The sequence below is a fragment of the Plecotus auritus genome (genome assembly GCF_963455305.1).
Source record: "Plecotus auritus genome assembly, chromosome: 4".
Taxonomy (NCBI): Eukaryota; Metazoa; Chordata; class Mammalia; order Chiroptera; family Vespertilionidae; genus Plecotus; species Plecotus auritus.
Window position 1 is genome coordinate 39,804,775 of NC_137775.1, and position 27,518 is coordinate 39,832,292.

Sequence of the window (27,518 nt, forward strand, 5' to 3'; positions counted from 1 at the left end):
TACAGATGGACAGAGACCCAGAGAGTTAAGTGTCCAACTTCCAGTAACCAAATGGCAGAGGCAGGGTAGAAACCCAGGCCTCCTCACTCCTGACTTTGCAGTTTAACCTGGAAAATTGGAATTAATCAGTTTGGAGACAGTATGTTATAGGACTTTCCCTTTGCCCTTCTTATCACTATAATTTATGAGAAAATATTTTAGTTCTGTCTTTCCAAGTATTAAGAGCTTCATAGTAATTACTAGATGAGGAAATCATTTTGCAATGTATGTGTGTATCAAGTCATCATGCTGTACACTTTACATATTTTAAACAATTTTTTTTAATATATTTTATTGATATTTTACAGAGAGGAAGGGAGAGGGATAGAGAGCTAGAAATATCGATCAGCTGCCTCCTGCACACCCCCCACTGGGGATGTGCCCGCAACCACAGTACATGCCCTTGACCGGAATCGAACCTGGGACCCTTGAGTCCGCAGGCCGACGCTCTATCCACTGAGCCAAACCGGTTTCGGCTATTTTAAACAATTTTATTTGTCAATGATACCTGAGTAAAGCTGGGGGTGTGGAAATAGAGGAAGAGCTTCACAGAATTCTAACTGAATATTGAAGATGATTTAATTATCTTTAATCACTTACCAATGCCCTCAGTTCCTCCCCAGTCACCTCTCAAAGTGTTAGGACTTAGAGGAAATTCAAAGCATGCTGGGAAATTCCCAAGTTTAGCGAAACTGAAAAGGTAGGCCACAATGTCATGGAGAGGAGCGATCAGCTGTAGAGTTAGCTTTAAGGCTCTAAATGCTGCCTGTGGGTAAAATCAATACAAGGAAGTAAGTCTTAAGAAATTTCTAAGAAGCATATAAAATGAGCAACTATTAAAGATAATATATTTAAACACAAATATTTAGATACACATTTTCATAGCATAACACAGGATAATAATTACAAGATAACATCTGAAAACAGAACAACAAACATTCATAAACTGGGTTATATGCTTTTGGACAAGGTGACTCCTCGAAAGGGGAGTTTAAAGCAATGTGTTCCTCTTTGCTTAAAGCCATTGGTGGCCAAACATACATAAAATAAAAGTTTGTGTGACCGCCGAAACCGGTTTGGCTCAGTGGATAGAGCGTCAGCCTGCGGACTAAAAGGTCCCAGGTTCGATTCCGGTCAAGGGCATGTGCCTTGGTTGCGGGCACATCCCCAGTGGGAGGTGTGCAGGAGGCAGCTGATCGATGTTTCTCTCTCATCGATGTTTCTGACTCTCTATCCCTCTCCCTTCCTCTCTGTAAAATATCAATAAAATATATTTAAAAAAAAAAAAGTTTGTGTGACCATTGATAAATTACAAGGGTCACAAATAAACTCCTGTGAGGGACCCATAGAGATTTATCAACACAGTTTAAACATATAACTAAAAAAAAATCAAACACTGGATCTTAAATATTCATGTTAAAGTGGAAGAAAAGTGTAAAATTATGATCTAAGTGAATATATATAATTTAAAAATTCTTCAATGAAAGAAAGGTTAGTTCTATTTTTTAATTTTTTGAGGAATCTTCATACTGTGTTCCATAATGGCTATACCAGTACATTCCCATCCACAGTGAACAAGGGTTCCCTTTTCTCCACATCCTTGGCAACATTTGTCTCTTGTCTTTTTTTTTTTTTAATTAATTGATTCTAGAGGAAGAGAGAGAGAAGTGTTTTTCCACTTATCTATGCTTTCTTGTGTGTGCCCTGACCAGAGGTCAAACCTGCAACCTTGGCATATCCAGACGATGCTCTAACCAACTGAGCTACTTGTCCAGGTCTCTTATCTTTTTAATAACAGCTATCCTGACAGGTGTGAGATGATATCTCATTGTGATTTTGATTTGCATTTCTCTGATGATTAGTGATGTTGAGCACATTTTCATTTACCTGTTGGCCGTTTGTATGTCTTCTTTGGAAAAATGTCTGTTCAGGTCCTTTTCCCATTTTAAAATCAGATTTCTTTTTTTTGGTCTATTGAATTCCATGAGTTTCTTACATATTTTAGGTATTACCCCCATATCAAATATATGGTTTGTTAATATTCTCCCAATCCATAGATTGCCTATTCATTTTGTTGATTGTTTCCTTTGCTATGCAGGAGCTTTTTAGTTTGATGTAGTCCTACTTGTTTCACTTTTGTTGACTGTGCTTTTGGTGTCATATAAAAAAAATCATCGCCAAGACCAATGTCAAGGAGCTTTTCCCCTGTTTTCCTCTAAGAATTTTATCGTTTCTGGTCTTACATTTAAGTCTTTAATTCATTTCAAGTTAATTTATGTGAGAGATGTAAAGGTGTAAGATAGGGGCTCAGTTTCATTCTTTTGTGTGTAGAACTATCATATGGTCCAGCAATCCCACTTCTGGATATACATACAAAGGAAACAAACTCAGTATCTTGAAGAGATTATCTGCACTCCTGCATTCATTATAGCATTGCTCACAATAGCCAAGCTAAGGAAATAATCTAAGAGTTCAGTGAAAAGGTAAATAAATTTTTTAAATGACACACACACACACACACACACACACACACATGAATATAAATCAGACATAAAGAAGAAGGAAATCTGGCCATTTGCAATAGCATGAATGAACCTGGAGGACATTATTCTAAGTGAAATAAGGCAGCCAAAGAAAGACACATGCCAAATGATCTCACTCACGTGGAATCTAAAAAAAAGTTGAACTTATAGAATGGTGGTTGCCAAGGCGTGAGGGAAATGGGGAGATGTTGGTCAAAGGGTACAGACTTTCAGTTGTAAGATGAATAAGTTCTGGGGTCTAATGTACAGCCTGGTGCCCACGGTTTATAATGCTGTATTGTATGTGATAACCTAAAGTAAAGGCCAAAGGGAGAGGCATCAAACAGTTATTTGAGAACCAAGAGAATAGCTATTTGGGAAGCACTGATTCAGGCAGAGACCCAAATATTGTTCTGATTAGAGGGTAAAGGCAAGGAGCTTTCATGAGAAAGGGAAGGAGAATAATTACATGAAGAGAAGGAAGACATTTCTAGTGTTGTTAATAAAGCAAGGATGAAATTTCTTTCTTTTTGTTTAATTTAATTTTATTTATTTATTTTATTAAGGTATTATATGTGTACATATCTTACCATTGCCCCCCCCCCCCAAGGGATGAAATTTCTATAGGTGCAAATAAACTAGGTTATTCTTTAGCTATACAAGCTGTTGCTAATTCTAAGAAAGTCTTTAATTTTTAGTCCAGTAGTCAGAATGTCTTCATTCCTATTAGCTATGCAAATAGTAGTTTGGACTACAATGTTGCTGTAGGCCCAGTCCAAAGGTTACATCGCTCAGTTCAAACACCCCAAAGGTTGGAGGAGTAAGAGGCACAAGGGATGACAGCTCTGGTTCCACGCTGAAGTGGCTCTATTTATATTACTTTTCACCTAACACGGGACATTCCCTAAGAAAGTTGATAAATGTTCTTACCACACGCACAGAAAAGGCTACTCTGGGGTGATGGATGTGTTAATTAACTTAATTGTGGTGATCCTTTCACAATGTATACATATATTAAACCATCGGGTTGTACACTTGTACTTGTTAATTGCACCTCAATAAAGCTGAGGGGAGAAGAAAGAGAAGAAAGTGTGAGAAACCTAGGTTGTTAAACAGGCTTTCACTTACAAAGAAAAATCTGACTGTCCCCAAACTGCCATTTTCAACATTGTGCTTTATTGAGCAGATACTTATTTGAGTGCTTTATGTATTGCTGCATTAACTTGTTTATGATTGCCAGTATTATACTCTATCAGTAAGTTAGGTACTTACTACCCAGAGCATACCTCAGAACACAGGCTTAGCTGATTACTGTGCTTAAATGTGATCTCAGCCTCTCATGAGTTTCAGGGGAACAGGGTGGTTTTTTTCTAAGGCTTTGGAGGAAATTGAGGAATAATAAAGAATGTCAGAAATTTGAATTAGTGCTCATTGATGACCAGGGAGAAACAGAACTCATAAAATAAGGAGGCCCAAGAGAAATTATAATATTAGAAAAAATCATTAAAATAATATAATATAATATAATATAATATAATATAATATAATATAATATAATACAAAACATTAGGAGCTGGGAGAAGATTTCAGTTAGTAAGTGTCCCTGGAAAAAACAAGAGACTTTCTCTGAAATTGATGTGTTTAACCATGAGTCATGAAAAACCAGGCAGTTTACACTCCGGCACACACACAAAAACACAAACCTTTTCTGTCAGAGTTTTGAACATAACCAGCACTTCAGAAGGATGAGGTAGGAACCATAAGTTGAGGAAGACTTTCCCGTCAGCGGACAGCAGACCCCGGGGCTGGGGCGAACTCCTGCAGCATGAGAAGGAAGCGTGGGTAGCACCGCGGTTCTCTCTGAAGAAACATGGCCAGCATGAACTATTTATACCAGCCCAGCCTGTGGTGACACACAAGCCCAGCGTCCAAGCCTGCGGGTGGCGGGCTCCTCTTCAGGCCTCGCACAGGTGGCCACAGCTATAAACAGCCCAACAGGAAAGGGCGGGTGGCTGCTTTTAGCTTGAGATGTGTTGAGGAAGGAGTGGGCATGGGGGGTGGGGGGAGGGTGGAAGGTATGGTGAGACAGGAAAGGAAGGCATGAATTGGCACCATACGGAGTGTTACATAGGAGGGGGTTCAGAACAGGCTCCCGAAGATGTGCCACTTTGGCATGTGGATTGTTTTGAGCAGAAGGCATTTGAGACCCTGTGGACTCAAGAGAAACCCTTATCTCTCCCTTCAAGAACTTAAATTGGAGGCCTTGTCCATAATGAGAGTTATCACCAGAGATAACTTTTATGACCTACCTAGAGGGCAGGGCAAACTTCTAATTACTGACCATCTGCTCTTCTTATCATCCTGCCATTGGCCTTCCTCCCCTCTGAAGCCCCAGGCGCCTGACCTCATCCCTTAGCTCAGAATGCCTTGCTTACCTTTCTGTCTCCTAACCTCTTGTGTATATGGGGTCTCTGACTCTCTCATGTATGTGGGGTTCCTATACATATGTGTATAATTAAATTTGGGTTATTTTTCTCTTGTTAATCTGTCTCAACTCAACTTGATTATTACATCAGCTGAGAGAACCTAAAATGGTAGCGTAAAATGTCTTCCTCCCCCAACACATATCTTCTCACTTAATGGTTATGCCAACCTTTAGATGTACCTTCTTTGTTCCTGTTTCATAGGTGAGAAAATTGAGGCCCTATGAGGTGACTTAGATCTTGCCGACTGAGGTCCTAGGAGATAAAGTTGGGATTTAAGTGCAGATCCGTCCGTTCCAGCACCCAGGCTCTAGGGAGCGGTCTCCAGTTTTCCCGCTCTCCCCGCCATGTCTCCTTGCGGGGATCCTCACTCTGGCCCTCTTTGTCTTCTTCCTCCTCTCTGCTCTTCTCCACTTCTAAATGCCTCCTTCTTTCTTAGGCAGCAGTAGAGCTGTCTCTTTGTTTACATATAAACACACAATCCATACACGTCTGTTAAGGACTTGCACAAGCCCAGGTACCCACCGCCTGAGAATGACAGTGTCGCCAATTCCGTTGAAGCTTGATCTGCACCTGCCTGGTGGCCCCCAGAGGAACGACCACCCTGAATTTTACACTCATCAATGCTAGATTTTCTTTGTAGTTTTACCACCAATGAATATACCATTAAAAGATTGTGTTGGGTTTTGCCTGTTTTTGACCTTCACACAAATAGAAGCTTATGACCTTTCTACTACACTTAGTGGGCAGAGGCATCCTGACCCACTGTTTCTCCATCATCTCAGGAGTGAGGCGGCCCACTGTAACAGAGGGTGAGGGTGGGGGCTGTTTCCCCCTTAAATGGAGCCTTCAGGTCTAATGAACTGTGTTCATCTAGTGTGAACAATGGTGCTCTGTGCAGTTATCAGATGTGCAACCTGGCATCAGAGGACCTGAGCTTGAGACCAACATCTCCCACCCTCAGCTGTGTGACTTTAGGCAGATTATCTTCTGAATCATTTCATCCATAAATTAGGAATAAAGATTCCTAACTCACAGGACTGGTCTAAGGAATGATTTTTCAGAAGAGTGTCAAGCATTTGAAAAATATTTTATGTCATGAGGGATCTCAGAGTAATTTGTTAAGAAGTGAGGACCTGAACATGTTGATGAGAGAACATCCTAGAAGTGAGGGTTGTGGGGTAAAGCCAGAGACTAGTGCCAGCTTGGGGCTGTCTTGGTTATGCTGAGCAGGCAGTTCTGACAGGCAGGCAGCAGAAGGAGGGAAGAGGTGGATGCAGAGTCCCCAGCCTACCTGGTGCCTTGCCAGGTCTTCCTTGGGTCCACTCAGCCCTCTGCTCTGCTCTTCCCACTCTCCCCGGGTAATTTCATTCACTCTTTGGCTGCAACTACCATCTACCGTGTTTTCCCGAAAATAAAACATCCTCCGAAAATAAGACCTACTTACAGGTTTCCTTCTGAGTGAAATATAAGGCATCCCCCGAAAATAAGGCCCCCAGGCTCTGTCTCAGAATGAAAATTAATTTACCGTAAACTGGTCGCTAGGGCCGCCCCGACTGGCGTCTAGCAACCAGTGACGTTACACGGAGTCCTGACGTCACTGCTCTGTGGAGGCGGAGCGGAGGTCGGAGTGAGCGGTAAGCGCGAGCAGGAGAGAGGAGGAGACTTTCTCAGATGTGTGTAGAAGAACAGGAGGATTAGAGCAGACGGGATGCGGCGAAGGTGGTGAGTGCTGGTCTGTCTCTGGTGACACTACCTGATGCTCGCGGCCGCCTTCATGATGACTGAAGGTTCTCAGTCAGTGGCAGACCCTGCTCCAGCCCAGATCCAGGCCCCAGCAAGCCCAGTGACAGTCCCCAGGCAGGCCCCAGGGGGTAAATGTCTGATAAAGGGGTAGGGGGGATGTCTGGTGAAGGTGTTCAGTGGCACAGGGGTGGGGGGAGGGGGATCACTTAAAATGACACAGGAGGATCAGAGGGGGCAATCAAAATGACACAGGAGGATCAGAGGGGACAATCAAAATGACACAGGAGGATCAAAAGGGGTTACTAAAATGGTAATCCCCCCTCTGATTCTCCTGTGCCATTTTGATTCCCCCCTCTGATCCCCCCTGTGTCATTTTGAGTGATCCCCCTCCCCCCACCTTGATACCCCAATTCCTTTTTTTTTACCCCTAGAAATGAGCGCAAAAAGAAAAAGCTACTCCGTGGAGTACAAGAAAGGAATCATGGAAGACTCTTGGGGCCAAAATCTTACTGCTTTCTGCAAAGAGAAGATGTTGAGTATCCGATTGGTCTGAAAATGGCGAGCCGAGTATGGTAACCTCATTGAACAAGTGGACAAGGGAAATGCTAAAAAGCGCAAGTGTGGATCAGGTCGGCAACCATTATTTTCCGAGCTGGAAGACCTGATCTGTGAATGGGTTGTTGACAGGAGAGCAAAGGCTTTGGTTGTGAATAGGGCTCAGATTCAAGAATTTGCCCTTGCAATGGCATCACAGTTTGACATAGCCCCCGAAGACTTCAAAGCATCACAACACTGGCTGGATAATTTCCTTCAGCGAAGTGAATTAAGAAGATCTTTAAGAAGATCTACCAACATTGTTTAGGTTGGAAGATACTCAAGTTATTAAGCGAGCACTTGCATTCAAGTCCTTTATTGATGATGCTGACTTCTCTAAATACAATCTTTCCAACATGATTGCTATGGATGAAACTGCAGTGTTTATGGGCCAATCATCTCAAACAACAGTTGAACAGCGGGGTGCCTCCTTAGCGTACATTCCCTCCACTGCTTAGGAAAGTGCACGTGTTTCCTGTATTTTGGCAATTCGTCTGGATGGACTAAAATCCCACTTTTAATCATTTCTAAAGGCAAGAAGGAAAAGATTGAACGTGTTTTGGGTGTTTTTATTCCTGAAACTGAAAAAGCCTGGGCCACACAAGCAGTTATAAGGAAGTGGGTCGATTTAATGCTGCCGCTTGTTATGCGAGGGAGCCAAAGAGGTCTGCTAGTCTGGGATGCAGCCAGCACTCACTGCGCTAAAGACATGAAGACATTTCTTCACAAAAGTAAAATAGATAATGATTCCCGCAGGAATGACGGCCTATCTCCAGACTCTTGATATTGCAATAAACAAGCCATTCAAAGACAATTTGCGCATGGAAATTAATGACTACATTGAAAATAGAATGGAGAGAAATCAGCGTGGAAACTTTGTGAAACCTAAACTGCAAGAAGTTGTGACTTGGGTGAAGAATTCATGGGAAAAAATCACTGACAGTTGCATTGCAAATGCACTGCGAGCAGGCTACCTTGACAAGAAGTACTCATTTAAAGACAGTGCTATTGCTAAATGTGAGAGATTTGGTCCACTGATTCTGAAAGAAATGGAGTCACAAGAAATTCACCAGGAAATTCAGGAATTGGATTGTTATGATGATGTTCCAGAAGATGATGACATGATTGTCATTGAATAAATGAGTAAATTCTTGATACTGTAGGATTCACAGTTTGTCTGGTTTGTGTTGACAACTACCGTACTACCGTACTGTATACAGGTAATAAATTTCCTTTATTTTCATTTAACAATAAATGTGTACCGTATTCTTCTTCATGGAAAAATAAGACATCCCCTGAAAATAAGACCTAGCGTGTCTTTGGGGGCAAAATTAATATAAGGCACTGTCTTATTTTCGGGGAAACATGGTATTCGCCAGTGACTCCTGAACTCACATTTGCAGGCCAGGTCCCCTCCTGTGGTCCAACTTGCTTCATCTTGGTTGGTGCCTTAGACCAACTCAATCAAGAAAGGGAACAGCTGAACTCCCCACTCCCTTCCATCCCAATCTTGTGCCCCTTACTGTGTTCAAAGAACCACAATCCTTCAGTCCCCAAAACCAGAAATCAGGGCGTCATTTTGAGACCTTCCCTTCTTTACTCCTCAGATCCTACTGATTCCATGTCTCTAACATTTGTACCCACTTCCACTGCCTATGCAAGGGCTTTTGATGGAAGGATCTTACCCTCTTGGGGGCACTTTGGAAGTTACAGGGGCATTTCTTGACTATTGCTATTATTTTTGGGTCTCTAGGAGACAATAAGATGACCCTTGCCACTTATCAAAGTAAAATGTGATTCATTTGAACTGAGGACTGAATGTTTTCAATATCAAACATTCTGAAAATGAGACCTTTTAAATCATGAAAACTCTACTGTGAATAGAGTGAATCACTGGCCTTAAACCTACATTTCAAGTCTCAGGGTTTTCATCAGATAATTTGAAGTTCAGGAACAAAGTGTGGAGTTAGCTTGGAGAATTTCTTTATTTCAGCAACCACATCAGACTATTCTGTTCTGTAACACATCAAAGCTAGCTTATTCCAGTTTTATCTCTGTTATTCAGTTCACGGTGTTTAGCAGTGTCCCAAAGAAGCCCTGAATATCAACACTAAAAAGTCACAGGGCCTGTGTCTGAGCACACGGGGCTGTAGGCCATGGAGCTGGCAGCAGTGTGGCTGAATCAGTCCTTGGCCTCTGAGAAGCACATGTGTCCCTGGAACCACAGGGCCCTCTACCAAATGGTTATCTTTACTCCTTATTCATTTTTTTTCCTGCCATTTCCATCCCTGCCTGCAGGGACAGTCATTTGCTGAGGAGGGTCAGTGAGGGCAGCAGAAAGGTTTGGGTGCTCAGTACAAGACTGTAGCCCAGTTCTCAGCCCCACAGGTGGGCTCCCCCATCAGGTCCTTGGTCTGACAGTTCCTTGACCTGCTCAGCATCATCCCCCTTCATTTCATTTCCCTTCAGCCACCTGCTCTGGGGCATCACGGCAGATCTCATTATTACCTGGGGCCATATCACCTCCAAAATCCTAAACTCAGATATCCTCCTTTCCCAGCTCTACCTTCTATTCTTCTAGTTTTCTCACTCATTCACTCCCACTAAGCCTCCTTCATCCCTACAAAATATGCTCCTGGACATCACTCAGCCCTCCATCTCCCCTTCCATCTGTCAAGTCCATTCTGACCCCACTCTCTCCTTCCCTCACTACCCACCTATCCAGCAAACCCCAACTCTGGATCCCTCCAGCTCTTCTGCTTTCTGCTTCTAGTCACACACAGCTGGAGGAAACCACACATAACAAGTATTTAAATGGTATCCATGGAGCCTGAGCGGTGTCACCCTGGGACAATCCTTTCTCTTTCCTGTGATCAGTTTTCATGCCCATTTCATTTTCCAATAATTCTAAGTCTTTTTCTTTTTCTTCTTTTTCTTTTTTTAATTTCACAGAGGAAGGGAGAGGAAAACAGAGATAGAAACATCAAGGATGAGAGAGAATCACTGATCGGCTGCCTCCTGCACCTCCTGCACAACCCCTACTGGGGATTGAGCCTGAAACCTGGGCATGTGCCCTAACCGGGAATCTAACCATGACCTCCTAGTTCATAGGTCGATGCTCAACCACTGAGCCTCACCTACTGGCCCCAAGTCTTCTTTAAGCCTCAAACCAAATTCCTGCCAGCAGATGAGACATGTTCTGTTATTTCATAATTCAATTAAAAGCCACTGGTTGGAACTCCCTGCACTTCCTGTGGGCCCACTCCCCTTTTCCCATCCTGGCTTTCAACCATGGTAAAGGTGGAGGTACACACCCATGACATGAAATGAAGACAGCCTCTGCCTTCAAGGGGCTTACATTCCAGAGCAGCTAGACATACAAACATGACTCAATGACAGAAGCAGGGTGGAATGGATGTGTATGAAAACACAGAAAAATCCAGAATAAGAAGCCTCAGATTTGTTGGGAGACTAATGAAAGAAATTCATAGCTGAGGCTTCTGAGCTGTGATTCATTATCTCCCCTCTTCATATTGCTTCCTCTTAATGGCACTGACATCCCTTTTTCCGCCATTTAAAAAACTGTGATAAAATATACTTAACATAAAATTTACCATTTTAACCATTTTTAATTGTATAATTCAGTGGCATTAAATACATTGGCATTGTTGTGCAACCGTCACCACCATCCAGAACGTTTTTCCATCGTCCACAATGGAACCTCTGTACCCATTTATATATATAAAAGTCTAAGCGACCATGACTATTGGTCGACCGCTCGACCGGTTGCTATGACACGCACTGACCACCAGGGGACAGATGCTGAACACAGGAGCTGTCCCTTGGTGGTCAGTGCACTCCCACAGCGTGAGTGCTGCTTAGCTAGAAGCCAGGCTCATGGCTGGTAAGCGCAACTGTGGAGGCGGGAGCTTCTCCTGCCTCCGTGGCAGCACTACCCAATGGCATGGCGCCCAGCCCCGGCTCAGGCTCCTGCCCGGCCATCTGCCGCTTCACGCACTGCTACATCCCCTGAGGGGTCCTGGATTGTGAGAGGGCGCAGGCCAGGCTGAGGGACCCCACTGGTGCACGAATCCATGCACCGGGCCTCTAGTTAAATAATAATGGCACTGCCATCTTTTTATTCACCCAAGCCAGGGACTCTGGGTGACATTCTAGACTCCTCTTTTTCCCTTAGCCCCATATTAAATCCAGCACCTGGCCTAGCTTATTTCACCTCCTAAACATGTCTCATCTGTGCAGTTTCAATAGCATCCTAAATGATGTCCCTGACAATCATCTTGTTCATCTTTCTTTCTACTTGTGGAAGGACAAATGCCAGACTTCTGGATCTTGCTTCTCAGTCTGTGAATTCTATTTCTGATCATATCCTCACATTCCCTGGATAGGGGCCACTCACAAGTCCACATGCTGTCTCACATCTCTGTACCTTTGTATTTGGGGGCCTCCCAGCTTGAGCTAATGTTCTTTTCCTTGTTTACCTGAAACACTGATCATCCTTTAAGACCCAGGTTAAGCATCCTCTCTTCCCTGAAACCTGCCTTGCTCCCCATCCCCACTTTCCCAATTCTTCAGATAATCTGAACATTTCTTGGTGGGTGCTTTCATTATACATTTATTTTATTCTTTATCATAATGTTTCTGCTTATTTCCCCTTGCCTGAAGGGCAAGGACCATGTCAAATCCATTGTTGTACAGTGCTTGGCACCAAGGCTGCCATGTACTACTGTTGTTCAGGTTGTGCCCTAAGGCAACCAGCAGTGGCTGAGATCCAGCCTTTACTTGCCAAGCTCTGCACCCGGACATGGGGCAACCTGCCCAGAGGAAGAGGTGCCTTATTCTAAGGCACATAAAGCAGCTGTATAGGATAGCAGTGGCTCTGCCTGTCACATAGTAAGGGTTCAATTAATGTTACTGTCCTTTCTCTCTGTGCCTTCTTTGCTAATGCCACTGCTCTTGGGAGTGTGATTGAGTGTCATCCTAGTCTTCAGACTCTAGACTCCTCTGGTGCCATGAGGGCATGGACGCCTCAAGGGGCATCCTTTCTAGGAGGAGAGCTCCCCTTGGCTCCTCTTCGGTAGAGATTCTGGTCTAGTTTGGGGGTGGGGGTGGAGTTCTTTGCTAGAACTAAACACAGTACATTACAGGCATTACAGTCTCTTAGAAATTAAGTAGCACCCAAGAATCTAAAGCCTATACAACTCATGGGCCTCTTCTTGTGAGGGATTGCAAACACAAGCAGGAGCCCACTTTCCTCCCTTTCCTTCCTTTCCTTGACTATGACAGACATTGCCAATTAATGACAACACTGTCACATGCGGATGTCCCAGAATCCTACACAGAAGGGCACTAATTATTGGAATTGGCACTTAAAGCAAAACATTTCTTACCTTCAATCAAACCCAACTCCTTATTTTATGAATGAGATGAGGACCCCTATCCTCCATGACCCTCATCCCTCAACTCTGACCCTTCATCTCTAGTTAAACTTGGCCTGGGATGGTTCTCACTTACCGTTTCATAAACACTTTTGACTGGCCCCTTTCCTGGGAGTCTTTCTCAGTAGTCCCACTCCTTAGAATCTAGACCCCTTAGCACTAAGAACCATAACGTGTTTCACTTCAGCGAGCTGCTTCAGTTTCCTCACTCATTAGGTGAAGAGTTGAGATCTGGAGATTGAAGAGAAGTTACCTGCCTGAGATCGCAGGGAAACTTAAGACTGAGCTGGGTCCAGCCCAAATATTCCAACTATCAGGCCATGGCTCTCTCCACTATACCTCTTTGTGGCTGGTGTTCAATTTTTATTAATACTTACTTCATGGAATGAATCATAAACTTTGAAGTTAGAAAGAATCATATATCTTTTCCAAACTTCCACAGAAGAGAGAAGTTCCTTTCTCTGTAATTCGTTTTATGTGAGTGTATTAAAATCTAGAGAGTTTAGGAGGCAGGAGATGGGTTTGGTGGAGAAACACTGAATCTCTACCAGTTGCTGCTCATCCACTACCTGACTGTAGGAGTTGCTCTCACTTCGTGGACCAAACCCTTGCCCTGGAAGTTTCACGCATTAACTGACTAGATGATTTAGGGCTCTAGGCTCTCCCTCTCAAGAGACTGCTTCCCTTAAGCTTTAGGAGACACACAGTCATCCACAAGAAATAATACAGGAATAGAGCAAGACCTACAAGTTAGAGGGATATTTTTCCTCCCTCTCTTCTTCCTAACCTTCTTAGGCTGCTACAAATAAAACAGATCAGAAACAAAAACAGACTTGCTGAATACATTTTATCCTAAACACAAATGTAGTGAACTCATGGTTAGACTTCTGGGAACTATTTTTAAAATTTGATCCCAAATTTTTAGATTGTGCTTATAAATGGTTGATTTGTCTAGTGGAAGGATGAGAGAGTGGAACTGATAAGCCTTAGAAGATTATCCTGTGATGTTTTATATGACAGAAAGATGCACTTTAGCCTCATTGGGCAACAGGTCAAACCCTTTACAAAATAGTTGTTCTACTGAGGTATCTTTGCCCTACTTCTCTCTCAAATGCATTCTGTCATTAGGTAAATCCAGAAGTCTACCCAAGTGAATGCACTGGTTGAGTTCTTGAGACAAAACACTGGTATCACAAATCGGGCACCTTGTCAGTATCAACGTAGGAGTGGCTACTATTTTGATAGCCAGTTATCAAGGGTTTAAGGACTCAACTTCTTTCATTCTCTGGCATTCTCTAGCCTGTTCTGTTATCTCCATTTTCTTGATGAACTCCAACTTACCTGTTACCTCCTCCTTTTGAATTTCTCCCTGAGGCCCTGGGATGGACTTAAACACTCCTTTGATGTCATCAAACTCTAACATGTTATCTTTGAAATCTTTGAAGCTACTTTTTTGTTTGTAGAACTTGCCCCCACTAGACTGAATTTATCACCAGAGTCCACGGTTTAGTCACCCTTTGTAACTTCAGTACATAGCTAAGTGCCTGGTACTAAGTCAGCACTGAATAAATAGTGTTTGAATGATGCATGAATGAGTAAGTGAGCGAAAGAGTGGTCTGATACAAATGGTATTTCAATCCCCCTCATCTATCTGTTCTATGATCGTAGTTATTATTACTGATACTCAGCACCGTGCAGTAAGGAAAGAGGAAGGAGGGAGGTAAGCGCATCCTACAGGATGTTTTTTCTCCCCCTTGGAGACTGCATAACTGTAAAACACCTCCTTCTCTTTTTAAAGGAAATGTAGTCACTGACTGCACAGGTATGCTAACTCCTCATCCAGGTGAGTGAGCTCTAGTAGGCTAAGGTAAGAACATTTGGAAAACTGGATAAAGCATGATAAGAAAGTATTATCAGTTAATATTACTACATATATATATTTTTTTCTCTGTCAGAGAAATACAGAAAAGCACTGATTTATCCAACGCATTGGTATACCATTTTCCTCCGAATATTTCTTCTACCCCATTGAGTAAAATATTTGAAGCCAGGACAGCTCAAGATCAAGTCTACTTATTTGTTTGCTTATTTTAGAGGCTGACTTATGTAAAAGGGTGTGATTGATGAACATCTTAGGGCTCTCCAGGGGAAAATAAAACTGTGTACATTGAAAAAGCAGTCAAACAGCCCATAAACAAAGAACTCCTCTGGGTTCAAATACAAAGATACTCTTATACTTTTTTATTTTATTTATTTTTAAATGTAACTTAATTTAATTTTTTTCCATCGCCATTTATCCCCTCTACGCCCTCTTCCATCTCTACCCCCACCTTCCCACCCCCATAGGTACTCATTCTTAAAGTGTTAATTCTTTCTTTTGTCCTTCTGGACTGGAAAATCAAGGTCAAATGCAATAATGGGAGCAAGATTTCCATGCCAAACTTAACATGCTTCTTCCCTGTGAGGGGTAGGGTAGAGAGGGAGAGCAACAAGCTCTAACAGAAGTTACGCACCTGAGGTCATCCTTGCAGCCCTTCTTGGAATCCTTCAACCCCTTCTTTTCTTGTGGTTGCCCCACCATGAAAAAGGTGTCCCTGATTGTAGGGAAATCTTCCAGCAGGGCCCTCAGGCTATTGCAGTAGGTCATGATCTGACCCCGAAGAGCGTAGTGAGACATGTGGTGGTTAAATCTGAAAAGTCAGAAGAGATGATCTCCAGAGGTGAGTCCTCTCTACAGAAGTTCCAGGACCTACTTTCCTAGACTATCTTTCAAAGAGAATAGAGCACCTACTGCATGAAGGCAAAGGTATGGGCCCCTTCAAAGCATCTCCTATCCTTCATTTCTAATACTTCTTCTTCCGTGTGTCAGAGTTCAGCTTGATTTGGTTTTATCTAATAGGATTGTGGCTCAAATAAAACAGACCACCTCATACCTTGGAGAATTTCTACATAATTCTGGTGTTTATTGAATTCAGAGTTAGAGAAATCAGCATGTGTAGTTCACATATACTACATATCCTATACTTACTTCTGACAATATTCAACTATGACTTCTCTCTTGGTTTTCTCAATTTCATCCTGTAATAAAAGAAGATGATAGGTCTTCTATTAGACAGTTGGTTATAAACACTCTCCATGCAAGTATCTATGTAGAAACTGATAGCAAACTTAAAGCAGAAAAAGGCCACACTGTTGAGATACTCTTCCTGAAGGTCAACTTATTGGGAAACACTCCTCCAGGGAAGTTTCCCCCTCCCATACATTTTGCTGAGTGAGTGAAGAATGCAAGGCCCTGACCACTCTTTACAGGGTCATTGCTAAGGGTTATGTTTGCAAAAAGAAGTCTTAAGGGATGAAGTAATGGCTCCCTCCAGGAAAAAGAGCAGACTTGCTATAAAAGAGGTGGGTTCCTCCAAGCTCAGTATTACACAACTGTGACAAACCCCCACTGCATGCATCCGGGCTCCTCCATGTTGCTCCGTGGGACTTGGGAAGCCAAGGGAACTGACACAAACACAAAGCCCATGTTGCCTGCTCTGCTATGAGTAATAAAGTTATTTTGTCTCTTAACTTGGAGTCTTGTGTTTTCTGCCAGCCTCCACAGAACAGTCACAGGTTCACGTACCAGCTTGTAAATAGGCTAAAATCCCAGACCTTGATACAACTGACAATTTATTGCCTGAGCCCTTTCTAACCTGATTGGCATTGAATAATCCTATGAGCAGTTAGTGAGTTGCTACATTTTCTACTTGGTCAATATTTTTTAATATTATAGTAAAAAACTAATTTAATATCTTAGTGACTTATTAAAAGGAGTCCTTTCTCTCTATTATTGTTCAGTAATAATCTTGTAATCTGGCCTCCCTCACATCCCAATTGGATTAGGTAAATTTAGGTCTTTTGTTTTCAGTCACAGGTAGGGAAAAAGCCTAGAGATTGTAAATCTGCCATTTCTTCCCCAAACACCGCTGCATTAACCTAATGATTTTCTCATCAAAAAATTAATAATGAAATGATATTCGCAAAATTAAGCAATACTTTTAAATGTTTAGCAGGGGTCCTCAAACTACGGCCCGCAGGCCACATGCGGCCCACCGAGGACATTTATCCGGCCCGCCAGTTGCCGCTGCCTGTCCTGCTTAGCAGCCGACTGGTCCCGGGCCCGCAGTGCGCATAGGAATTACTTCAGTTTTTTTTTTTTTTAACTATAGTCTGGCCCTCCAACGGTCTGAGGGACAGTGAACTGGCCCCCTGTTTAAAAAGTTTGAGGACCCCTGGAAAGCCTTGAGCTTTATAAATATGTTTTCAACAGATGGGGCTAGTATAAAACCCTTAAATAGGAACAAGGTGTCCATGCCAGAAAAAACAAGATAACAGGTGAATTAGATGGCAAGAGTCTTTGTTCACCTTGTCTAAACACCCTAAGCACCGGCGGGTCTCTCAGGAATGGGCAAAGGTTCCAGAGCAGGTGTTGAAACTAGTTCCATTTAGAAAGTGACAGAATGAAATGTGACCTTGGGAAAAAGCATATTTTAAAAACTAGACTGCAGTTGGCTTGAATGGCTTCTTTTGTATTTCTTATTGAGCTCCCTTTTTCAGTTCTTTATGTTTTCAATGGTCCTATCCAAATAGGCTGAATGCAACAGGCTCTAAGTTAAGAATTTTTATTTGCTCGAATGTGAAAGATGACATGAGAGCTTTAGGGAGCCCTTCTTACTATACTCACGAGGTTCATTGGGTCAGCCATGGTTTGTTTCCTGAGGAGGAAGGCATTCAGCATCATGTCCCGCAGTCCCACCTTTTCTAATTGAATAGACACGAAAGCCTCCGGAGCTCTGACAAGAGAACAGACATCTGAGCCCAAGGCGAGGGGATGTATATCAAGGAGACAACTCGAGAACTCTCTGAAGGACAGGAACACCTGAGGCTGCACACCGGGCATTGCAGCAGGGGAGCTGCTGGCTCTGTCTTCACAGTCCCCGGCTGCTTCCTGTGCTGATGTGTCCTCCTTCTCCTTGGGACTCATGTGCCTGAGGCATGCATTGGCAGTCCCGAACTTCACAGCCTGGCCGCGTGTTTGTACTATCCAGGTCCCTTTGTGTCCTCCAGGTCTAATGTGTAGGGGCACCTGGACTGAAATGGCCTCCTAAGGGTCTGCTGGACCAGACACATCGATCATAAATCTTCCATCCACACATTGGGAGTATGGATTTAGGGCACCCGAACTCTGGCCATATGTCAGATTAATGGCATCTTGAGAAGTAGAGTAGTTTTGCCTGTTGTTTCCGCACCCCCACCACCCATTTTAAATTTGCCAGAATTAAACTAGAATATCATTGGTATGCCCCAATGAAATACTCAGAGTATTTATAATCATTGCAGAATACAAATATCTCTCTTTCTGTGTCATGGTGAGAAGAATTCAAGACATAATAGGGTATCCCTGCCTTATTGACACATCTTTTTAGAGACTCTGTCTCTTTTACACATCAGTCTATTATTCTAAGCAATGACAAAACTCTTGTTAGAATAGTAAGGATAGGTCTGTACTTCTCACTAAGATAGACATGGAGAATTTGGAGAGGCCAATATTCTTTGTTCTTGTGTTATACTCTCTTTGAAGTTTGAAAAACACAGAAAAAGGGAGAAGGAGAGGGAGGGAAAAGCAAGAAAAGGGAAGAGAGGGAAGAAGAGAAGAGAAAAGAGGTTGCAATTAGGAACTGTTAATCTCCTTCATAGACTGGAGTACATCAGAAGGAAGTGAGCCTTCTCACTGTTCATACAAGGTTCAAAATCAAACATATGCTGGTCACTCTGGGAGTTTAGTCATTCTTCAGTCTCATAACACTCTGTTCTTAACTGTCTTAAAAGAGGACACATTTATGTTAATCCTGCTCCCCCCTGGTACAGTACCTTTTGATAGCCTTGGATCTTTCTGAAGGAAGAATAAAGGTGTCTGGAAGTTTTGGAGTTGGGGCCAACAGCAATCTCTCTATGCCATTTACAATTCTGGAATTTCTTCTGGTTGGACCCATTCCACCATCATTTCTCAGATCTGAATTTATTTCCTAAAATATTTCAAACCAAAGTGAATCCAAATTGTTGGATTTATATGTCCTGTGGTACTGGCTATAAAATTATCTCATAGCCACAAATACGTGTAAATGACTGGATACATGGAGAGGGAGTAGGAATGGAAAGAAGGGGGAGGGGAGGAAAGTAAAGAGAGTAAGGGAGGGAAGGGAAGAGAGCTACTATTTTGCACAATAAAGGGGTGAGGCACTAAGTGGAACTATTTCCAGAATAGAATGCAATTATCTAAAGTGCTCTGACAAAAATTCTCCATTCCACAGGTGGCTAGTGGAGTGCTCTATCAGAGGGGTCTCTCAAGAAATACTGCTGATGGGCTTCATGGCTGTGAGATCTGAGAACTTGTTTCGGGTGCCCATTGTGGTATAGTCTAAGCAGATGGAGGTGGCTATATATGCTGCCATGCACCATGCAATGATAAAGGAGGGAGAGGCAAAGGGAGGGTTGGGGAGAGGGAAAGGAAGATGGAGAAAAAAGGGGAAATCCTTATTTTTCAATACTCCTATTGGTTATGGAGCTATCAGGTACAATGGATGGAATTCTTTTACATTTTTTCTAAAATACTAACTAAAAAAACATGTTGTCTTCAAAGGAAAGACCACTTTTTCAAAGAAAGAAATAATGAGTTCTCTTTATCTGAATTATTAAAGAAGAATGAGGCAAAATAAAAAAATCCTGGGTAAAAATGTAATGTTTCCATCCTGACTTTTTGTGAAGACCCATGGATTAGCCAGGTCTCTTGGAAGTGGTAGAATATCCAGTTCAAAAGAATTAAGAGGTCTAAGAAAGGCTGTGAGTGAGCCAAGAGGGAAAAAAACACAAGCTCTGCAATCAGGTCGCAGTGCTGACACTCTTGTGATCTCGGTTCTGTCCTTAACCTTTCAGAACCTGTTTCCTCACCTAGAAAAAGGGGATGATATTCCCCATCGAGTGGGGCTGTTGAGAGGATTCCACGAGCCCATGTGTATCCATCACTTAGCTCACTGCCTTGCCTGGACCACAGAAGCTTCTGAAGTGAACTGTTAACTCTCTGAATCCCCCATCTGACTTCAACATCCCAGCATGCCCATCTTTCATTTCTTTCTTTTTTATATATAAAATATTTGTATTGATTTCAGAGAGGAAGGGAGAGGGAAAGAAAGATAGAAACATCAATGATGAGAGAGAATCATTGATTGGCTGCCTCCTGCACACCCCACACTGGGGATCGAGCCTGCAACTTGGGCATGTGCCCTGACCAGGAATCAAACTGTGACCTCTTGGTTCATAGGTCGAAGATCAACCACCAAGTCACACCCACCAGGCCCATCTTTCATTTCTATCCTCAATTGCTTCCTCTTTTCCAGCTCCTTCCTACAAATATATTTATATCTATTTTATTCTTAATTATCTTGCCCCCCTCAAACTTCCTCCACAATTCTGACCAAACTTCTTAAAGAACTACTATGGACTAAATGTTTGTGTCTCCCCCTAATTTCTTATGTTGAAGCCCCTTCCCCTAATAAGATGGTATTTGAAGACATTTGAAGATAGTATTGGAAGGTAATTAGGGTTAGATAAGGTCATAATGGTGGGGCTCCAATCTGATAGGGCTGGTGCCCTTCCAAGAAGAAAAGACACAGAGTTCTCTCTCTCTCTCTCTCTCTCTCTCTCTCTCTCTCTCTCTCTCTCTGCCACGTGAGGCCACCATGAGAGTTCAGCCATCTTCAAGCAAGGAAGAAAGCCCTCACCAGAGGCCGACCATGTGGACCCCTGGATCTTGGATTTGTGGCCTCCAGAATTATGAGAAAATAAATTTCTGTTGTTTAAGCTAGTCCATGGTATTTTGTTTTGGCAACCTGAGCTGACTAATACTGGAGCAGTAAATATACACCACTTTTATATTTTTGTCACCTTGTCACTCCTTAACACTGGCAGTATGCCTTTCACTCCAACTCCATCAGAGCTGCTCTGTCAGTCAGCAGTGAGCCTTGGAGAATGTCAAAGGGACTCATTTTAATCCCTACTCTCTGGTTCTTCCCTCTAGACTTAACTCTATCAACTTTCAACTTTTTCTTCTTTCTTCTTCTTCTTTAAAAAAAATAATAGCTTTGCCCGGTTGGCATGGCTCAGTGTTTGAGTGCCGACCTATGAATGATTCCCGGTCAGGGCACATGCCGGGATTGTGGACTTGATCCCCAGTGTGGGGTGTGCAAGAGGCAACTGATCAATGATTCTCTCTCATCCTTGATATTTCTCTCTCTCTCTCCCTCTGAAATCAATACAAATATATATTAAAAATAATAGATTTGTTGAGGTACAATTGACATTCAATTAATAGCACATATATGAAGTGTACAATTAGAGAAGTTTTATTATATGTGTGCAACTGAAACCATTACCACAAAAAAATAATGACCATCACCATCCCTCCCACCCAGCCCCCTTCCTCAAGTAACCATTGCTCTGCTTTCTGCAACTATAGATCAGAATGCATTTCCTAGAACTTTATATAAAGGGATTCATGCAGTATGTACTCTTTTTTTGTCTGGCTTCATCCATATTGTTGTGTATGTCAATAGATCATGTCTTTGTATTGCTGAGTAGTATTCCATTGTATGAATATACCACAATTTGTGTATCCATTCATCTGGTAATGGGTATTTGGGTTCTTTCCAGTTCTTGGCTATTTTAAAATAAAGCTGCTATAAACATTTGTGTACGTATTTATATGGATATGTGCTTTCTCTTGAGTAAATACATAGGAGTGGAATGGCCGGATCATCTGGTAAGCGTATGTTTAATTTTTTAAGAAAGGGCCAAAACTATTTTCCAAGATGATTGACCATTTTGCATTTCCATGAGCAGTGTATGGGAGTTCCAGATCCTTCTCATCCTTGCCAACACTTGGAATGATCAGCCATGTAAAAAGTTAACCATTCAAATGGGTGTGCAGTCATTTCTCACTGGGGTTTTACATTTACCTAATAACTAATGGTTTTGAACTCATTTTTATGTGCTTATTTGTCATCTGCACATCTTCTTAGATGACTCATTTCTTCTTGAAACATTTCTCTTCTTCGGCTTCGGTAGCAATGCACAATTTTATTCTGTCTCTGTCTCTTTCCTTTTTTTCCTCCCTTCCCTCCCTTTCTCTTGCTCCCTTTCACTGTCTTCATCATTTATTCCTCCTTATTATGTCATTAGCCCTCTTCCTGTCCCACATTTGTAGGAAAGTATATAAATGCACATACATATATATTCATGTATATTTATATATTCCTATATATTTTACCCTAATGCCTCCTTACCCCTCCCAGTGCTGTAGGTCTTTCCAGGCTATTACTCTCCATGCCTTCCCTCGCCTGCCCTGTGCTCCTATCTAGTGACTTTCAACATTTGCTCCCTGGGTGGATCTCAGGAAATAACTCATAAGCCTCTCAATTTCCCTGGCAACCGTAACAACCCCACTTATACCTGTTTGATTATTGGTATTCCTCATAAGATTAAATTAATTAAATAAAGGAATCTATATGTTAACTTTGTATGAAAACCACAAGTGGTGGTCAAACCAGCTCATTTTTTTCCTAGTCCCCATCTGCCCTTTCTTGCTTCCATGACTGGGTATCTGAAGGGACTCCTCTCTACTCAGAATGATCACATTGTCATCTCTGCCTGTCAAAAAGCTCATCCCTCAGGCTTTCCCAAATGCCCTCTCGCTGTGCTACCCTACTGAGGTGCCCAAATGGGACCTCTTTTTTCTTTAAATTCTTTCAATAGCTTGTTGAATCTCTTTTATGCCTTGTGCATTTGAACTACTTGTTGGCTGGTCCCCCTTACCCACACTGGCCTGTAAGTTCCTCAGGAGCATGAATTATATCTTAGTATTACCTAATGAGCTCAAATGAACAAATGACAAAAGAAAGAATAGATAAATTGGATTTATCAAAATGAACAATTTGTTTCGAAGGACACCATCACAAAAGTGAGAAGATGGCCTTCAGAATGGGAGAAAATATTTGCAAATCTTATACTTGATAAGGGACTTGTAATCAAATTAAATAAAGAATTCTTACAATAATGAAAAGACAAAAAAATCCAAATTTGTAGAAGGGCAAAGCATTTGAATAGACATTTCTTTAACAAAGACATACAATGGCCAATAAGCACATGGAAAGTCCTCAACATCATTAGTAATTAGAGAAATGCTAATCAAAACCATAATGAGATACCACTTACTCCCACTAGCATAGGTAAAATAAAGAAGTGAGACAATAACAAATATTAGCAAAACTAAAAACATGCGTCCTTACAGAAACCGTTACATGAATGTTCATAGCAGCATTATTCATAATAGCCAAAAAGTAAAAACAACACAATGCCTGTCAACTTATAAATGGAGAAACAAAATGCGGTTTATCTATAGGATATCTTTCATCAGTAAAAGGGAATGAAGTGCTGATACATGTTCAAACACGGATGAAACTTGAAAACATAGTGTTAAGTAAAAAGAAATCTGACATGAAGTGGCATGTTTTATGACTCCATTTATATAAAATTTTCAGAATAGGCAAAGCTATAGAGACACAAAGCAGATTCCAGGTTGCTAGGGGCTGAGGGGAAAGGGTGATGGGAGTGACTGCTAATTGGTACAGAATTTCTTTTGAGAGTGATGAAAACTTTCTGAAATTAAATCGTGGTGATGGTTGCATGATCTTGTGAATTATACACAGTAAAGGGATACATTTAATGTAACATAAATTATCTATATATATAAAAGGCTAAGTGACCAACTGTCCATCCGTCCGACCGACTGACTGGCTGGTACATAGGACACGCACTGGCAATTTAAAAATAAATGTTGAATCGTGCATGCGCAATACATATAAAGCTCTTGCTGGCACCCATCTCACATGTGTGTTTCGATCTGTCATTGTCGATCATGAATTTGGTTGACACTTCTATTACAGAGAAAGGGCAAATAGAGAAAGGGCAAATAGCGATATTAATTTCCTTTCAATGTGCATGAATCTGTGCACTGGGCCACTAGTATCTTAATAAAACCAAAAAAAGCCAGAAAAAGAAAGAGTATATATTGGGTGTTGACCAGAAAAAAGAAGGCATAAATTTGTTAGGTCTGATCAAATAATTGAATCGATACCCCTCCCCTGGAACTGCACTTTAGGCCACATTACAATGGACATTCCCTTTCACTTAGACCACATTCCATTTGATAAGACCACATTCCACTTGCTAAGACCACATTCCACTTGCTAAGACCATTATCTCTCCCCTCTGGACCGTCCCAGGCTCCAGATCTGCACAGAGAATTCTCCGCCCAGAAAAAAAGCCCACCTAAAGTCCTTTAAAACCTCTGACTCCCTGTCTTCGGGTGCTGGCACCATTTTGGGGCTCAGCCCATCTAGTATCCAGATGACCTAATAAATTTATAATCCCTTACTACTTTGGCCTTGTGCATTCCTCATTTGGCTACCCTAAAAAATTTTACTTTTGCAAAAAGAAATACAGGAAGGATAAAACATAAAACAATGGAATCCTTTATCTACAAAGGGCAGAGGTGGATGAAAGGTTATTTTTTTCTAGCTAGTCAATATTATAGAGTTACATATAAAGAAAAATTATTAGCAATAAAAGGCAAAAGATCAAGTAAAGATTTGGTCATGTTGAGTTACTTTAGAAAAAAAGAAATAAAAGAAAGGCAGGAAGAAAAGAAGATAAAAATACAGGCAAGAAGGGAAAATGGGAGAAAGAGAAGAGAAAGGGAGAGAAGGGAAAGAAGGGAGGAAGGAGAGGTAGAGGTAAAGGTAAGGAGGGAAGTACGCAAGGAAGGGACAGCCTGATGTTAGCTGGTGGGTCATGGTAGCATGCCTCAGGCTCCCCTGTCTTACAGGCTGACCTTGACATCAGCAGGACAGCCCCCTTGGGGAGTGTGATAGTAGAATGCTTGCTGGACAGCCACCATCAAAGCATTTTTCTGAGCAGCTTGACATGCAAGAGTCACTTGCATGTTTTCAACTCCCGAATGGAACAAGAGCTACAAAAAGAAAATATAAACGGTATTAGGAATTTCTCTCATAAAGGAAAAGGTAAATAAGCCAGTCAGAGAAAGACAAGTATCACATGGTCTCACTCATATGTGGAATCTAATGAACAAAATAAACTGATGAACAAAATAGATCCAGAGACATAGAAGCATGGAACAGACTGCGGAATCTCAGAGGGAAGGTGCAGTGGGAAGGGGTGTGGAGAGATTAACCAAAGAATTTATATGCATATATGCACAACCCATAGAATATAGACAATAGTGTGGTGAGGGTCTGAGGAGGGTATTAGGTGGAGGAGGGTCAATGGGAAAAAAGGGGGACATATGTAATATTTTCAACAACAAAAATAAATTCTTTTAAAAAAGGAAAAGGTAAAGTTGAGGGTTGAGATCACCACTTATTCAACATCCTATATAATAAAAAGGCTAATATACAAATTGACCAAAAGGCCGAACGACTGATTGCTATGATGTGCACTGATCACCAGGGGGCAGATGCTCAACGCAGGAGCTGCCCCTGGTGGTCAGTGCGCTCCCACAGGGGGAGCGCCGTGCAGCCAGAAGCTGGGTTCACGACTGGCGAGCGCAGCAGTGGTGGCAGGAGCCTCTCCCGCCTCTACGGCAGCACTAAGGATGTCCGACTGTCAGTTTAAGCTGTCAGTCAGACATCCCCCAAGGGCTCCTGAACTGCAAGAGGGTACAGGCTGGGCTGAGGGACCACCCCCCCCCACTCACAAATGCACCAATTTTGTGCACTGGGCCTCTAGTGTATATATAAAAGTCGAACTGCAGGATGAGCTGAGATCCTTGTTTCTCAGTCACAAGACTGAATCTTTGTCTCCCTAAGCAGCATTTCATCCAGGAAGGCAGCCCTGAAGCTCGATTTTCTCTGTAGCTGGACACCATCAGGTTTCCCCAAATGTCAGAAAAGGATGAGCAGGCTCTAATGAGCGAGCGAATATGCTCAGGGGAAGGCTCTTGTAAAATAGCCAAGATTAGATTTATGTTTAAAAAAATACACACACGAATTGAAGCCTGCACATACATACATAGAAGCAAAGAAAGCTATCCGAGTGACAGGGAAAAAACAGCACCAGGTTTAAAAAGGTCAGATAAAAGCTCCGATCACAAGTGTATATTTTCAAAAGCTTGATACAAAGGTGGCTCACTACAAGTGCTTCTTTTTAATATCTAACAGAAGTTATTGCTAAGGGTGTTGCAGTCTCCATAGTTCAAACCAGGCCAATGTGCACATCAAATGAGGCAAGGCCTTCATCATTACTTATGAAGTTGGAAGCTTTTCTTATATAAGAGACCCAACTTTATATGGATTAAACGTTATGATTTTTAAAGAAATACAGGAGAAAAATGCCTAATTTTCCTTTAGTTTCCTTTAAAAAAATAATTAAAATAATTTACCTTAAGGATGGCTTCCTTCGTATAAAAACTAAATTTGCCAACTTGGTTATCATCCACCTCAGAGATGGCCAAGACAAGATTAGTAGGAGAATATCTGCAAGAAGAAACATGTCACTGTTTCAGTCATTGTGCTGTGCCATTAGTCAAGAGATGCCCATTCTGATGGGACAGAATGGCCTGTGATCAGCTCTGGGACATCAGTAGGAACAGCAAGTGCAGATGTTATGCAAGACTTGATATTTCCACTCAAAGACTGAAGGGCTCGGGGGCTTTTTCAATCCTTATTGGACTTGATCTCCCTGTAGTTTCGTTGTGGTGACCATCCACCCTGGAGCATTTGAAATTATTTTCTCTTGATCACCATACCACTGTTTTTCTCCTGTTTTTCCTCTTGCCTTCTTGACCTCCCCACTTTGGCATGTGGATTGTTTTGAGCCAAAGGCAATCGAAACCTTGCGGGCTCCCAGAAACTTTTACCTCTCCCTTAAAGAATTTAAATTAAAGGCCTTGTCCATAATAGGAGTTATCACCAGAGATAACTTTTTATGACTTATATCTAGGCCAGGGCAAACGTCTAATTACCGAACATCTGAGCATCTGATCTTATTGTCCTGCAAATGACCTTCCTCCCCTCTGAAGCCCCAAGCTGCCTTGCCCCATTCCTTAGCTTAGAAAGTTATTTCCTCATTTTTCCTTCCCCCCGCCCCCATTCTGAACCTCTCATGTATATGGGGTTCCCATATGAACATATATAATTAAGTTGGATCATTTTCTCTTGTTAATCTGTCTCATGTTGATTTGACTATTAGTCCAGCAGAAAGAACCTAAGAAGGTAGATGGAGGGAAGTGTCTTCCTCCCCACAGTCTCATCTACTCAGGCCCCTCACGGACTCAGACCCCCTTGTCCACTCCCTAAAAGTTGTCCAGTTCTAACTCTCTTCCATTGCCCTAACCGTCATTTAATATTCTTTGTAACCACATTTCTGCCTTGGGATATGGTCCTTTGTCCATAACTATGAGACTCTATTATGTAATTTAATATCTATGACTTTTGATTTCTTTATCTATGACTGTATGTAAATGGGATATCACTTATCTCATATATGGGTATGATAAATATTAAGTA

General features: G+C 42.0%; 1 protein-coding gene across 1 annotated transcript in view; it reads right to left on the reverse strand.

Annotated features, from left to right (window-relative positions):
* The window catches only part of LOC308246680 (uncharacterized protein), a gene marked incomplete at both ends in the record, with an annotated part of 154,075 nt that overhangs the window by 56,244 nt on the left and 70,313 nt on the right, over positions 1-27,518 (reverse strand). Inside the window, 7 exons of the mRNA XM_080665094.1 lie at positions 640-801; positions 4,261-4,379; positions 15,354-15,530; positions 15,869-15,918; positions 17,558-17,675; positions 24,819-24,964; positions 26,393-26,486. Of these exons, the coding sequence (XP_080521220.1) occupies positions 640-801; positions 4,261-4,379; positions 15,354-15,530; positions 15,869-15,918; positions 17,558-17,675; positions 24,819-24,964; positions 26,393-26,486 (866 nt within the window). The remainder of the gene's footprint in view (positions 1-639; positions 802-4,260; positions 4,380-15,353; positions 15,531-15,868; positions 15,919-17,557; positions 17,676-24,818; positions 24,965-26,392; positions 26,487-27,518) is intronic.